Raw genomic sequence first — 16,509 nt, 5'->3', positions numbered from 1 at the left:
AGTTTGAAGGCAGAAATAACTTCTTCAGGCCTAAAGAGCCACAGGCATGGGGGACCTACCTGGGGGGGTGACCTCTCCTATTCATCTCTTTCTCTAAAGAAATGGGGAGAAGGAAACAAAAGGTACCTTCTACCTGTCCTCTGCCTTCCACCACAGAGCATCTTTAAACTTTATTTCTAATAGCCAATGGAGTGGCATAGCTTCAAGGTCACCACTTCCTCTTCTGCTTTCTCCCCTGCAAAGCAGCCTCCTGGAGACGGACCAGCTCACAGCCCAGCACCTTGCAGCTCCTTTCCCAGCACCTAGCTGGTTACAGCCACACCATTCAGCTGCTTCACCTCTCTGGGAAAATAAACTATTTAAACATTACTTTAACTGGACAAAATCTACCATCTAAAGGGTTCTACTAAGACTCAGTGGCTTCTGCAAACCTTCAGAACATTCCTTGACACTGCCAATCATCTCCGACCTTGAGCAACATACAGCATAGCCAATAAAAAAGCGTGTTATGAATAGCACCAATGTCAGGCATATTTTGTCCAGGTTTCCTGCTTCTGTTAGTACCATGAGCTCCTGCATCAAGAGCAAGCCTGGAAATATTATCTGAAGGGCAAGAGAAATCTTCCACCTTTCCTTGGACTTTTACTGAGTACAATAAACGGAATACAGATATCAATGAGAAAAGGAATTCTCTCTCACTCTGAACACATCCCTTCACTGCATTACAAGTTCTACTTGCATTTCAGGACCTTTTTTAATTTTGCAGCACCCTTTTTTTCCCCCGTGCAATCAATGTCCAGTTAACAGCTCACTAATTCACTTCCATATGTTGGTACTGTTATTCTACAGGTAGACCCCAGAGGAACTACTTGTAACAGAGTGAACCAAAGGTCTCAGTGAGATGAAGTAAAAATTCTTAATCTGCAATGACAGTGTACCAGAAGAAGTTCAGTATATTGATGTAAATACCATTTATAACTTGGGCAGTTGAGCAGTCCCTGTGCAAAAACCTTCTGGTAAGATTTTCCAAAAAACAGAATACTCTTCTCCGGAGAGACCATTAGCTTGAGGCCACACTGCGTTCAGGTTTTAAGCAGTGCCAAAAAAACCCACCCAAGGTTTCAGAGCATGGCTTGTTAGCTAAGCTGTGAGGTCATTAGAGCAACCTGTGGCATTTCTAAGCAAATAGTTTGTTGCTGATCACAATCAAAGATCCTTGTTGTCATTTGCCAACAAAACCAAGCTGTGCCGGAGTCTGTCAACACAGTTGGAGGGAAGGGATGCCATCCAGATGGACTTTAAGGCTTGAGAGGAAGATCTGTGCAAACTTCATGAAGTTCAACAAAGCCAGCTGTAAAGTCCTGCATGTGGGTCAGGGCAATCCAAAGCACAAATATAGGCCAGATGGAGAATGGATTGAGAACATCCCTTAAGAGAAGGACTTGGGGGTCTTGGTGGATGAAAAGCTCAACATTACCCAAGAGTGTGCAATCACAGCCCAGAAAGCCAACCTTATGCTGGGGTGCATCAGAAGAGGTGTGAGCATCACGTCAAGAGAGATGATGCTGCCCCTCTATTCTGCTCTGGTGAGACCCCATCTAGATTACTGCATCCAGCTCTGGGATCTCCAACACAAGAAGGAGGTGGACCTGTTGGAACAAATCCAGAGAAGAGCCACCACATTGATCTGCACCTCTCCTACGAAGACAGGCTGAGATCTCCAAAGCAAGAAGGACAGTCTGGAACAGGACTAACACTTTCAAGCTCTTTCAAATGAGGAAGATAAATGTCTTTTCAACTGAAAGGAATTTTTGCAAGTTTTGCCAAAGGCTGGCAAAACTTCAGACAGTTCCTGTAATCCTAATGTAGTAATTTACGCCCTAGATCAGTAAAAACTTATGAATGTACACCTGACTCCTAAATTCACTAAGGTTTGTGTATGAACTTAAAATTGTATGCACTTACAGAAATAACTTGCAAAATCAGATCTGATTTTCCTTCTTCTTGTGTCCTTCCACTGTAGCTGTTTTTTCCAAGCCCTGGCATATCTTTATAACCTGATTTATGGCGCTAAGTATTCAAGCTTACCAAGAAGCTAGTAAACTTATGCTTCAGTGCTTACACTCACAAATGTCTCTCATTGGAATAACTTCATTTCCATCTAATATCTGTTTGCAATACAGATGACTCAACTTCAGGTTGGCCAAGCCTTTCCTGCCATGCAGATTAAGGGTCAGCAATATCTATTCTTGTTTTTCATCATGACCCCCAGAGATCACGTTGCTAGCTGCTTAACAGACAATTTATCTATTTCAAGATGTTCAATGAGGCAAGCAATCTTTCCCACAGAAAAACTTTGTGATTTGGCCACATAGTGGTTTTTTTATTTTGTTCAAGTCACATCACTCAGTTTATTCCCATAGAAAATATCTCTCCCAGAGTTGTTGCAGTCTTTCCAGCTGACAGATATGGTCACCTCCAGAGATCCAGCAATTCTTCAAAAATTGTTATCTCAGCATGGTGTCTGACTTAGACTCACTGCTGTTTTCCACAGTACTGTGCATTCTCAGGTACAGAGCGGCAGAGGGCAAATGAATGTGTTTACAATATTCCTGGATTGGATGCCTTTCTACCCAGAAGAATTTTTGACTTCTTTAAGCATATTATTCTGAATGCTAACTTTGCATTTTTTCTTCCACAGTAGATACATCAAGTACACTGCACCAGTTTCTTGCCAAAGCATATGAATCTCAACTAAACACTAACTACTACATACTAGTATGTAATATCACAAATAAGAGAACATATTTTCTATGCTTTACAGTGCCATGCAGAGAAAAGGCTGAACATGAGCCAACAGTGTGCCCAGGTGACCGAGAAGGCCAATGGCATCCCAGCCTTTATCAAGAACAGTGTCTCCAGAGGGACTTGAGATGTCATTCTCCCTCTGTACTCAGCACTGGTGAGGCCACACCTCAAGTCTTGTGTCAAGTTTTGGGGTCCTCACTTTAAGAAGGACATCGAGGTGCTGGAGCAAGTCTGCAGAAGGACAAGAAGGCTGGTGAAGGGTCTGGAGCACAAGGCCTGTGAGGACTAGCTGAGGGAGCTGGACTTGTTTAGACTGGAGAAAAGGAGGCTCAGGGGAGACCTGATCACTCTATACAATTATTTGAAAGGAGGGTGCAGCCAGGTGGGGGTCAGTCTCTGCTCCCAGGCAACCAGCGACAGGACAAGAGGACACAGTCTGAAGCTGCACCAAAGGTGGTTTAGGTTGGACAGTAGGAAGAATTTCCTCAAAGAATGGGTGATTAGACATTAGAACGGGCTGCCCAGGGAGGTGGGGTACTCAGTGCCATGGTCTACTGAACATGGTGGTTTTAAGTCATAGGTTGGACTCAATGATGTAAGATATCTTTTCCAACCTAATTGATTCTGTGATTGTGTGATAGAAAAAATAATTATAATAGCTAAAATATATTGCTTGTTTATTTACTAGTACTTGAGTAGGATTTTGATATCATTTAAATTAAGGAAAAATCATCACTCTATTAGCTCTGAAAATATCAACTTAGAGTACAGCAGTGGCCAAAAAGAAAATCAAGAAAATGTTGGGCATCATTTGGAATGATATTATGAAAAAAACAGAGGGATATTTTGCCACTATTTAAAGCCTTGAAGTAATCACACCTTGAATGTTTCACCTAGTTCTGGTCTCTGCATCCCGAGTACGACATAGCCGAACTTGATTAATAGGGAAGAACTAAAATGAGTGAGAGGATAGAGCTTCCCTTACAGGGCAAGATGGTGTTCAAGGAGGAATAAGAGCAAGTCTTCTGAAATTATGAGCGTAGTGGGAAAGGCAAATGCAGAACTGCTATCCACTGAATCCTGCAATACTAGAGCTAGGGGAAAATATGTGAAATCAGGAAATTGCTTAGGGCAGAGGAAAGAAAGCATCTGACATAGCAGATAGTGAACTAACTGGCTCAGGAGGTTGTGAAGAAAAACATTATTACCAAATACAAAAAAACAGGAATGGTGAGACAAATAAGGGAAAAATATCCAGAAATTAATACTAAAATAAATAGGCATGAAGTGTTAAAATTCCTAATATAATAATTAAAAAACCCTTTAGTGCATTTGAGTGGGAAGGAGATCATCTATTAGTTTTCTTGTTTTTCTGAAGCAATATGAAAGTTCTGTTCATCCTAGCATGGCTTAAACCCACGTCTCCACTTCTCAAACAGATATACGTGACAATAAGCATGCCACACTGATGTCAATACGGCAGTTGCCTTTTCAATGTATCTGATCAGTCATAAGCCAAATTCTAGCAGGGGAATTAGGAACTGAGGGCATACCTATCATGATTTCAAAGCATAATCTTCATCCAAGCACAAAAAAAAGGAAAATTCTGTTTCTCTTAAAATATCTAATATTAAAAGCAGTAGGAACTACCTTGTTAACTTATTTGAGAAACTGCATGACTATCTTCTGGGTTAACAGGCACATGTAGAAAGAATCACCCTACTTGTTCTATGCCCTCTGAAGAAAAATACTAATGGTAAGGACTCAAAACACAATGAAGGTATCAACACTCCCTATCTCCATTCTGAGCCTATGTCCCTCCTATACTGCCAAAATCATAGATACCTAGTAATAAAAAAAGGCCCAAAACACCCAAACCCACACTAAAACTATTCCTTCAGAAAGAAGTACTTTGCTTTATGCCCTGGGGTGGGAAGGTGACTTTAATGACAGCTTTCCAGTAATCTCAAATCTCTCACTTCTGCGGTCAGGATTATGACTACCACTTACATCTAGCAAGATACGGGTTTGTCCTCCTTGCTTCAGAGCTGGTCAGTGCCTACGTTAGGGTGTATGGTCTTTTCTTGGGAAAATGAAAAGGGTGATTAATTACCAACCCAGTGAGTTGCTTGACATCACTGGCTACAGAGGAAAAAATCTTTATTGTTACATAGTAATTAATTTCATTAATGAATAAGCAGACAAAGCAGCAGTAAGAGACAAGCATTGTTTTGGCTCCTGGCTACATAAAAGTCCCACCACAGCACAGGAATAGTCTTTCCTGCAAAACACCATGACTGGACTGCATCTTCTCTGCCATTCTGCCCTCCCCTCAGAAGACACCAAGAGCTCTGAACATGTACAAGGCCTCTGCTCCCACAGGCACTATCTCCATCCAAAAAAACATGACTCTCCTGGGTAATTTTTTCCCCACCCTGAATGTTATCTGCAAGCCTGCAGCGTATTAACAAATTGTTATTAACAAAACATTCACTTTTAAGACCTATGGTATTCAATCTGATTGTGACTCCAATACTGTTAAAATTATAAACTCACTTGACAACTGCCAATGTGGCCTTGACAAAGCCAAAATAGACAAGTGGACTTTCATAGACATCAAAGCACAGCTATGACTGCACATTTCAAGAAAAGCAGAACAGGGTACCAAGAGGAGCAGAGGTATTCCTAAATGATGTCCAGAAAAGGGCTAGCAGCACACGCCCAGCATAGAGCTATTAACATATTGCACGACTTTCCAACTTGCAAATAAATCATTTGATATTCAGGCATTAACAACCAGCTGGAGCACTGTCAACCTCAACTGGCCTCCTGATTCTGGAGGGAAAAGCACCAGACTCTTCCAGCACATGGCAATATCAAGTACAGCTGATTGAGACTGGACTAGACAAACATTGAGTGCGCCATGTTGACATACCCCATGTCTTTGTCATTTTATATGATTTCCAGTTAAACAATTTTTTCTTTTTTCTTCTGCTTTTCCTGTGTCAAAGTACTCATTGAAGATTGCTTCTTGGATTAGGAAATATGGATTAAGAAAAAAGGGCATGATGAAAGCTAGTTGAAATAATCCATCTTTGGTTAATTCCACCAGGTACTGACCCATGCCCACTTCTAGAACTCTTTTTTTTCTACAATAATCATGGATTACTGCCGATACAGTACTATCTGTAGCATTTTAGAGCATTCTTTTGGGACCTCAAATGACTTCATATTCTCTGATTTTAATTATGCATACACACTATAATATAGGGATTTGAGGATAAGAAAGTATGAAGCCCTGGGATGCTTTATTATATAAGAAATAAAAAATACTGGTTTATTTATCACCTAAACAAGAACACTGAAAATAAATAACAAAATAGAAATCTGTGCCCAAGTGTGATCAGTCTTTAGATCTATCTGTCCATACTCCCTCAACTGTTCACATCTTGTTCATGCACAGCATCTCAGGCTTTCCCAGCTGTGGACCCTCTCAGGGCTCTGATCTGTGAACAAGAACAGTGAAGAGAGGCACAGAGAAAAATATCTACACTTTCCATAAAGTCTGCTGGGATGCTATGTATGCTGTGGATTGAATGATTTCTAGAGTTAAAACTTTCTTCATAGCAATTTTATATCTTCTCATGCCATGTCAGCAGAATAACCTTGGGCATTATAGTGAACTACAGAATATCTTTTTTTCTGCACACAGTTTGATGCACATAGCAAAAGAAAACCTTCTCTCCCCATCAAGCTATCATGCTTTCTGGAAAAACAATGGGAATTAACCAAAAAGAAAATGAAGAAAAAAGAAATTAACAGTAATGCCAAAACTGTATGTATTCAAGGCCTCTACCCCAGTCCTGTTGATGCCTTTTCTTAAAATCAAGAGTCATACACGGTTAGAAGGGGGAAAGGGATTTTACCTTGGTATTTATTCTTAAGGATCCTTAGGTGCACACGTCCAGGTCATATGCATCGAGATGCACCCTGCCGAGTCTATCTCTCTCTCCTTGTCTCTCTTCCTCCCCCCCAACATTGGTATAACATTATAGGTTTTACTAATTAGCATATCTATCAAAGATTCCCCAATGAGAGGCTCAAGTGAGCCCCCCTCCCCAAGGAGAGCCTTCCCCTGGATGGTTCTATCTTGGTTTACAGAATGTGTTCTGGAGAGGACCTTGGGGTCTGGGGCACACTGATCCCCAGCTACGAAGCTTCTAAAATGTTTAGTCTCTTAGCTTAACAAACAAGTCCAAGAACGTAGAGAAAAAGCACTAGGAATACAGAAGTTGTAAAAAGGTATAACAGGGGTCTAAAAGAAAAGGCAAAAATCTTCATGGCATCACTGTCAGGCCACATTGCAAATGCTGATTTAAAAAGAAAAGAACTGGCTGGATAGTCAGGCCCAGAGACTGGTGGTGAATAGAGTTACATCCAGTTGGTGGCCTGTCACTAGTGGTGTCACCCAGGGATCAGTGCTGGGGCCAGTCTTGTTTAATATCTTTACTGATGATCTGGGTGAGGGGATCGAGTCCACCATCAGCAAATTTGCAGATCACACTAAGTTGAGTGTTAAGTGTTGATCTGCTGCGGGGTAGGAGGGTTCTCCAACAGGACCTGGACAGGTTGGATAAATGGACCAAATCCAGTGATATGATAGTGCTGGGTCCTACACTTTGGTCACAACAATCCCTTGTAACACTACAGGCTGGGGACAGAGTGGCTGGACAGAGGCCAGACAGAAAGAGATCTAGGGATACCGATTCACAGTGGACTGAACATGAGCAAGCAGAGGTCCTTCTTGGCCACTGAGGCCAAGAAGGCCAATGGTATCCTGGCCTGTATCAGCAATCGTGTGGCCAGCAGGACCAGGGCAGTGCTTGTCGCCCTGTACAGGGCACTGGTGAGGCCACATCTTGAGTGCCGTGTCCACTTCTGGGCACCTCAATTCAGGAAGGATGCTGAGATGCTCAAACATGTCCAGATAAAGGCAACAAGGCTGGTGAAAGGTCTGGAGCACAAGGCCTGTGAGGACTAGCTGAGGGAGCTGGACTTGTTTAGACTGGAGAAAAGGAGGCTCAGGGGAGACCTGATCACTCTATACAATTATTTGAAAGGAGGGTGCAGCCAGGTGGGGGTCAGTCTCTGCTCCCAGGCAACCAGTGACAGGACAAGAGGACACAGTCTGAAGCTGCACCAAAGGTGGTTTAGGTTGGACAGTAGGAAGAAGTTCTTCACAGAAAGGGTGGCTGGGCATTGGAATGGGCTGCCCAGGGAAGTGGTGGAGTCACCGTCCCTGGAGGTGTTTAAGACAAGGCTGGATGTGGCATTTGGTGCTATTGTCTAGTTGATAAGGTTGGGCTGTGAACCCATGGGAGGCCCATGGAGAGAGGGGTCTATGCTGGAGCAGCCTGTCTATGAAGGACTGCACCCTGTGGAAGAGTGACCCACGCTGCAGCAGTTTTGGGAGGACTGCTGTCCGTGGGATGGACTCACACTGCAGCAGGTCACAGAGAGCTGCTGCTTGTGAGATGGACTCACACTGGAGAAGTTCATGGAAACTGTCTCCTGTGGGAGGGACCCCACGGTGCAGCAGGGGAAGAACTCCTCTCCCTGAGCAGTGGGAGAAACAACTTCTGATGAACTGACCATAATCCTCATTTCCCATCTCTCTGTGCCATTGGGGGAGCAGGTAAATCTGGGAATGAGGGAGGGGTGGGGGGGAAGGCATTTTTAAGATCTTATTTTACTTCTCACTATCCTGCTCTGATTTTGTCAGTAACAAATCCAATTAATGTCTCCAATTCCAGCTTCTTTTCCTGTGATGGTATTTGGTGAGTGATCTCTCCTGGTCCTTATCTCAATTCATGGACCCTTCATTATATTTTCTCTCCCCTGTGAGAGGCCCAGCTGTAGAAGAAAGTGAGAGAAAGGCTTTGAGGGGTGCCAAGCATCACCACTACAAGCAGCATCAGTCTTCTACTAAGGCTGATCATCTTTCTCCATTTAAAAGATTATAAAAAACATTCTAAAATCTATATACACTGCTTGTGTTGCAGTCTACTGAGCCTCCAGTGCACATTCGGAAGCCAAATAATTTGAGAAAAATAAATTAAATCCTTGCTACTTTCTCATCACAATTTTTTAGCTGGCATTGGAAAAATTGCCTAATTGAAGAGAAAAAGCATAACTTTAGTCTTTCTCAAACATGTTTCAAATGTGCAGCTTCAGTGCCCTGCTGTGGAAACAGTATTTCCAGAAATAAGGACAGATCTTCTAAATCCGTGTTGACAGCCATTAAGATGATGAGCTGAGAAGCACTGAAGTGCATTAAGATTTGGACTTCGTTGACAAGTTGGATTTCAGGTAGTCTATTACTATATAAGCAAGAGAGATCAAGGCAAAAACCCCCATGGCCACTGAAGTTAACTTGTGAAGTTAACCATCCTAAACCTGCTCACTCTAGAGAAAACAGTGACCAAGGACCACACAGAACCACCTTCCACAGTGAGAGGCAAAAATATTTTCCACAGAATTTCTTCTTTAGCAATAATATCTCAGAATGCCTTGACATCCAAAGGCAGGCACTGAATTTATTTCAAAAGCATAGCTATGGAAGCAGTTGTTAATTAAAACAAGAGAAGATGAAAGTAAGTGGCTGGAAAGGTACAATGTGATGGAAATATTCATAGTTGTCCTTAGCAGACTAATAAAATGCAGTGACAGGCAAGTACGCAGCATCATCTTTTGCCCAAGGCACTCCTGGCCTTTGAACAGGCAGTGTGCACATACTTTCAGAATACTACAGGGGTTTTTTCTATAATATCATGGACATAGTGGTAACTTCAGCTAGGTCATTCTCCACCTTAATTTTCTGAAAATAGTTTCACATGTTAACGCACAGAGTAACTCAAGGATTATAGTCAAGCCCAACCTATAAGTTAGGACAGAAATGAAGAATCAGTAATCTGAGGTGACAACTGTTAAATTTTCTTCCTGCAAGTGATGTCTAAATCCTGAATAGTGTCTCTACCCATGTTACACCAGTTTCACAGAAATCAAACCTTTGCCCCTTACACACACAGCTTCATCTACTGAATAGATGATTTTTTTTCATCAGCTACTTCTGTGGAAAGAGTAGGAAAAGCAGTTCTTTTTAAGAACTGTAAGTCTCTCTGATGCCTCTAAGATGCTTCATTAAAGATTTATTCCTATAAAGCTTTTACGAAGACTGCATCAACAATAATTCACATGAGAGATTAATCACAGGGTTAATTAATGTTCTGAACCAAAGAGTGGCATGGCAATGTGACAGAATGTCTTACTGTAACTTAATTTCGTTTTTTAAATGGGGACCACAGACACCCATCAGATTTCCACCCAGCCAAAGTAGTGAGAGAGCAACTCTGACATGTATAGGCCCAGACAGTAACAGAAATGCAAAGCACTATTACTCTCACTCAGCTGACTGTACATACAGCTGTGAAGTACAGATGGCTTTTAAGTCAAAGGGTGACAATATTAATTATTTATTTTCAAAACAAAAATATGATTGTCAAGTGAACACAGCAACACTAAAAAAAAAGGCAAAACAAAAATCTACCAAGAAGCCAACTAGTCTTCAACGTTTCATGACTGTGCTCTGTCAAATGCTAATGAACATTTTCCTGCTTGCATTTCACCAATCATTTCAATTCAAGGAAAAGAAAAATAACTCCAGCCAATCTAGACCATCACGTTGGATGTGACCCTCTGCTTTGGTCATGAAGCAAATTCTCAGAGGTGGGTTACATGACCGCACTCCACTTGCTCATTTGAGGAGCATTTTCTGTATTTAGTTATTGTGTAAGACACATGCGCAGAGACAAAGCAAAGCTTCCCAGATAACAACATTGGGAAACTATTAAGCTGATCAGATACAAAACCAGGTTGAATTAATGATGTCTCAAATTATTTCTCCTTTTTAAGCTCTTAATGGTATTAGTTTTTATAAAATACTGTAACCCATTTCTCACACAGAAACTTTACTTTAAAAATTCAAAAATTTACTTTAAAAATTCAAAAATTTACTTTAAAAATTGAAATATCCCAGCAGAGACTAAAACATACAGCACAATACACATCAGTGAGCCAATTCTTGGTGTTTTGCATTTCAATAAAATTTATCCTGGGAGGATATCCAAGAAGTTTTTTTAAAGTAAATTAATTTAGACTCTTGAATGAGAAAGGTCTGTACAAAGCTTATACTCTGGACCATAAAAGGTAAAATGTTCATCCAAGGACAAACAGTAACAAATAATGAAAATCCATTGACGTCCTGCTTTACAACCTGTTTACTCAGCTGAACAGTTTTAGTATTTCATTCAAGATAAATAGCTATAATATGAACAGCATGTTCCAGCTGTTCTATACAAACTATAAACGTACCATTCAGCAGAGCACAAGCTGTTTCTGAAACTTTCAGTATGAGGCCAGTGACAATGGGATCACCCACATTCATGAAGTGACTTGTGAGCATAAGAACTTGCAGTGCTCAGGGAGAGCATCAACAAAGAACCTAAGGCAACAAGTGATGAGGCACTCGGTTCTTCTGTAGCATGTAGCCAACAGCCAGCAGTGTGGCCTGCTCACTAACAAGGTGGTAAAACGTACATACAGTCCTGCATAGCTGGTGCAGAGCTCAAAAGAGCTGTTACTTTCCTACATTTCCCTCCCACACATACACTTCTTGGAAAAATGCCCAGAGCAAGAGAATACTCACAATGGCCAGCAGTGAGGACAAAGCTCCCATTCATTAAGCACAACTGAGCTCTTGTACAGCTCTGTTTTCACAGCATAAATTTCAAAATTCCAACATAAGCAGCAAGAATTCTTACCCTCCATAGCAGCTGTACTCGAAAAATATAAATATATTTCACCTCTACATCAGTTCGCTAAAGGCCTATCAGTACTTTGAAAAGACTATCTTGTTTATGATCCTAAAGACACACACAAGAGAAAATTCAGTGAGACTATACATACACCTATTGAAATAGTCAGGACTGAATTAAACTTCCCAGATTATTTCAGGGGGGGAAAAAAAAAAGAGAACGAAAGAAAGGAAGAACAAACAGACAAAAAAGGAACTTATCCCTGCCAGGGATTTTTAGTCATGACCTTTGCCCAATCATTTGACCATTGAGTCATTTCCTGAAAGTTCTTGTATAACCTAACTACTTTTCTGTATGTTATAGAAAAGCTCTCTTAAACTGCTTTTAAATCACAATAAAAAGAAGAGTGATCAGTATTGCAAATGTCAGCCTATGCTAATTTTAGCAGAAATAGTGAGAAATCTATCCCACACAATCTGCCTTTTCTTGAACTTGTTAGCAATGTACATTAAATGCACAGATTAAACAAAACAAAAGAAAACAAAGCAAAAAAAACCAAAACAAAACAAAAAAACCCAAACAAAAAAAAACCACAAAAAAAATACCTGGTGAGCTCTTCTTTAATCTTCAAGGGTTCATGTGGGTAGAATTTCACTCTAAAGCACATGGTGTATGGTGGATGAGCTGAAACATAAAGAAAAAGCATGAGAACACTAGCAAAGAAACATTGCTTAAGCCACTCTGAAAGAGCGAACTTAGAGTTTTACTAGTGGTTAGTTTAGGCAGAGGTTCAAACGAGCAGTAAATATTATATATGCTTTATTTTGGGGTGGTTTTTTTGGCAAACAGTAAACAATGGTAATACTACAAAATTGAAGAAACCATTTAATTTGTGAAATTAGATAGAAATATTTCTGTACCTTTCCTAATAACAATAGAAATATTTCTGTTTCCAGTATTTAATAAGACTATAGTACCTAATTCTGAGCAATGGTATCAATACCAGGCCTGACGTACAAACCTTTCAAGAGAAAAGAAAGGGGGGAAAAGGAAAGGAAAAGGGAATGGAGAAAGAGGAAAGGATCATGACAACAGGAAATATTACAATTTTTTAATCAGTGCCTCTCGAGCACTTTGATTCAGAGTGAAGTGCAGGTCTATAATATTCTAGTTAGTTTTAAAATATTTTGTTTGTGGTATATTCTCAACGTATGCAGTTAGTTTTAAATTTGCAAAACCTTGAAGAGATGGTGCTTCTACAGCAGGAAAAGGGAAGGCAGAAGAAAACTGCAAAAAAAAAATTACAGAGAAAATGGAACACACCAACACGTGAAATCAATAATACTTTTTTTAAATTGTAAATTATAACAGTAATTAGTAAGCTACCAGAACATTTTACTGTACCAGCTTCTAAAGCTTACCAGTTCATAGGCTTGTATAAGCTTCATATGGTAATTAGTTCAACAATCATGATACTCTTCAATCTACTCTGACTGCAGTGTTCCAGAAACACATCTCTGGATACCACACAGCTCCGTGTGATGTACAACAGCAATACAAAATTGAAATGCATTGAATCTTTTGTTATGTTTGGTATCTTTCAGAAGGCTCCACTCTTCTGGAAGATAAAGGAATATGTTCCTCTTTCAAAACCTCACATTGTACTTGTTTTAAGTACAGTCAGCCTCAATTAAAACTGCTCATTTCACCTTTTTTTCCTTGTTTAAAAAACTACTCATTTAAGACACAAGGAGGAAATTCAGAAGGGATGGGAATGGAATGATGAAAAATACAGGGAAAAAAAAAGAAAGCAAGTAATCAATAATAAATAGAAATGAAGAGGAAATGAATAAAGAAAAATAAGCCTTTTTCTCTAGAGGAGGTTTGAACTTTCACACTTTTCAAATCTGGAGAAGCCCTCTGAAGGCTAGAGAAACACTCAGTCTATTTTCTGTGGGCTTTGCTGTCTTAGACTGCAGCATTATCTGAAAAGAGGCTGTAAAACAGCAGACATCATTATGTCTTCCCTGACCTGTTACGGCAGCGTAGAAGGTAAAGTGAATTCACTGTCCCAGAAAGGAAAGCAGCCATGCAGAAACTCACTAAGGAGTCGAGTTGCCTGGACAAAGCACAAGATAACTGAAGTCATCTTAAACGGTTCTCTCACTCCTCAATAGGCATCTTAAAACTAAGCAAGGGAGGAAAACCCATGCTTTTGGAATACTGTTCCACTTACAAAACATGATAGAAGAGACAACCTGAATTAAACAAGCAAGAGCTCTTTCTCAGAAAAAAAGACCTTTTAGATATTTTGGCAGATTTCGATTTAGTTTGGGCTTGAAATAGCAATGCAGATGTAAGAGTAGTTAATGAGGGCCCTAGCAAATACAAGCCTACTGCAAGACCCCAAAATGTACTGAATTTTACCCAATTTTTCGATGTCAATAAAAAAATTGAAAATCTGTCTGTGGTAAAAATAAAGAAAGAAAAAAAAAGGATTTATATTAGAAGAGTTCCACTCTGGCAGTAACCACATAGAACTAGCAGCTGCCCTATAAGAAAAGAGTATCATAGTGAGGAAAGGATGGCTGAACTGCACTATAAAAATAGCCCACATTCATAAGAAATGTTAAAGTAGGAAATGTTTTATTTGTAGCAGAAGAACAGTATGTGACAGAAGTACACACCAATGCACAGGACATGCAGGAGATTTGTCAAGGCAGCTTAAAGCCTATTTTGCAAATCTTTTCCTAGACTCAAGCTTCTGTAACAATATTCCTCCTCGGCAGTGCAGCAATACTATACAAGTCTGCTGCAACCTGCAGTCCCTTCTCTATTGCTGTGCAAGAATGGAACAAACCCAGCTAGCAATTTGAAATGTTAAAAAGAATATGAACCCATCCATCTAATTCATCTCTGGAGATAAGAAAGTTCCCTGCAATTACAGAAGGAGATCTTCTTTTTCTGTTTCTTATTCTTGATTAGAAAACCAGACACAATGAATATTTGAATGGGGAAGGAGGGAACTCCCAGAGCTATCCACTTTACTCTCCATCTTAATTTTAAGGTAGATCATAAGCCTAAGGTTCTTCCCAAGACACATTAGATGATATGTAAGTATTTAAAAAGGCCTTTTTCTTATAGATTTTACTGCACTGGAGAAATTCACATCAGGACTTCATGTTCTTTCATTGGTTTCTCATAGCAGAATTTTATCAGCTCAAGAGGTGTGATTGTCAAGCCAGATAATTTCTCAATTCCTTGAAAGTAAAATTACTTCTACCACTTACATATTAAAGTGCAAACATTAACAACAAACCTTCTGAAAACAGAGCAAAATTTGCAGGAGCACATTTCATCAACACAAAACTAACAAGCACATAATCAGTTTTTTAATAGCCATTTCTTATAAGCCTTTACTTTCAAAAGGGTCCTTTATCTCTCAGATAAGGAGTTGCTGGCATAGAGAAATGCCCAAGGCTCTGTCAGAACTTCCTACCATCAGAGTTCACTTTCTCACTAAAAATTATTCACAATTGCAATAATTTAAAAGGACTTTAGTGTGGAGAATAGTGTTGACAGCAAACTCCATTGAAGCAAAACTATTGATTTGCCAGTTTATATGCGAACAGTATGTAAGAGGTGAAGGCAAAAGAACAAATAAGATCATTTAAATTATGTTAAGTGTTCCTCATGAAGGAACTACACACAGAGCATAGTTCTCCAGGCAACTGATTGTATGTTTTTAAAGTTTATTTGACTTACATTTAACTAAGGTAGAATATTCTATGTACATGAAACAGTAAGGATCTCCCTAAAGTATGCCCAAAGCTACAACACCCTGACCTGAACAAAGAGGAATATGGGAGCTGTCTCCCTTGGTACAGACATCAGTAATTAAGGGACTGAGTCTCACATGAGAATCACAAAGTCTACAAAAAACCTACACATCTATATTACCATTTTCTTCATAGAAAAATAATCTGAAAAAAGAAAAAAGTATTCATGTGTGGTGGTTTATGCTGGGGTAGAGTTAATTTCCTTCACAATGACTGTGTTTTGTGTTGAACATGGGGTGGATAATACAGAGATGTTTTTGCTGTTGCTGAGCAGGGCTTGCACAGAGCCAAGGCCTTCACTGCTTTTTGTACTGGCGCACTGGGGAGGAGACTGTGAGTACAAGGGAGGTTGGAAGGAGACACAGCCAGGACAGGTGACCCCAGCTGACCAGAGGGATATTCCAGATGACATGGCATCATGTTCAGTATATAAAGTAGGAGGAAAAAGGAAGAAGGGGAGATTTTTTGAGTGATTTTCTTCCCAAGTCACTGTTACATATGGTGGGCCTCTGCTGTCCTGGAGATGGCTGAACACCTCCCTGCCCATGGGAAGTGGTGAATTAATCCCTTGTTTTGATTCGCTTGTGAGTGCTTTTCTTTTCCCTATTAAACTGTCTTAGTCTTAACACAGAGTTTTCCAGCTTTTACCCTTCTCTCCCTGATCCTGATGGTGAGGGACTGAGTGTGTTGCTGTGTGGGGATTGGTGGCTGGCTGGGCCTCTTGGGAACGTCCGCGTTTGGTATCAGAATCCCTGATCTGTAACACTGAGATTTGGAGAAGGCCCTCTTTGATCTCCTTCTTGAGTTCCTGGTGATTCTTCTTTATTTCATCTTCCATTTTCTGCACCCGTGTTTCCACAGCTGCGATTTTTGCATGGGTTGGGCCATGCACAGAGTCTGCATATACTCGGAGCTTCACTGCCATATCCTGCACAGTCTCATTCGCACCGTAGTTTGGTTTCATTATTGCTAAAGCAGAAGCATATTCT

The 16,509-nt window shown here is 40.3% G+C and overlaps 1 protein-coding gene across 3 annotated transcripts in view; it reads right to left on the bottom strand.

Moving 5' to 3' along the window:
* Nucleotides 1-16,509, bottom strand: part of FRMD3 (FERM domain containing 3) — a 94,341-nt gene that overhangs the window by 40,325 nt on the left and 37,507 nt on the right. For all 3 annotated transcript variants that reach the window (XM_017740460.1, XM_008638428.2, XM_017740461.1), the window contains one exon: nucleotides 12,287-12,365. In XM_017740460.1, the coding sequence (XP_017595949.1) occupies nucleotides 12,287-12,365 (79 nt within the window). The remainder of the gene's footprint in view (nucleotides 1-12,286; nucleotides 12,366-16,509) is intronic.

Source organism: Corvus brachyrhynchos, unplaced genomic scaffold (genome assembly GCF_000691975.1).
Source record: "Corvus brachyrhynchos isolate BGI_N302 unplaced genomic scaffold, ASM69197v1 scaffold37, whole genome shotgun sequence".
Classification (NCBI taxonomy): Eukaryota; Metazoa; Chordata; class Aves; order Passeriformes; family Corvidae; genus Corvus; species Corvus brachyrhynchos.
The sequence above is the reverse complement of the archived record's forward strand: the minus strand, read 5'-3'. Positions and strand labels throughout refer to the sequence as shown.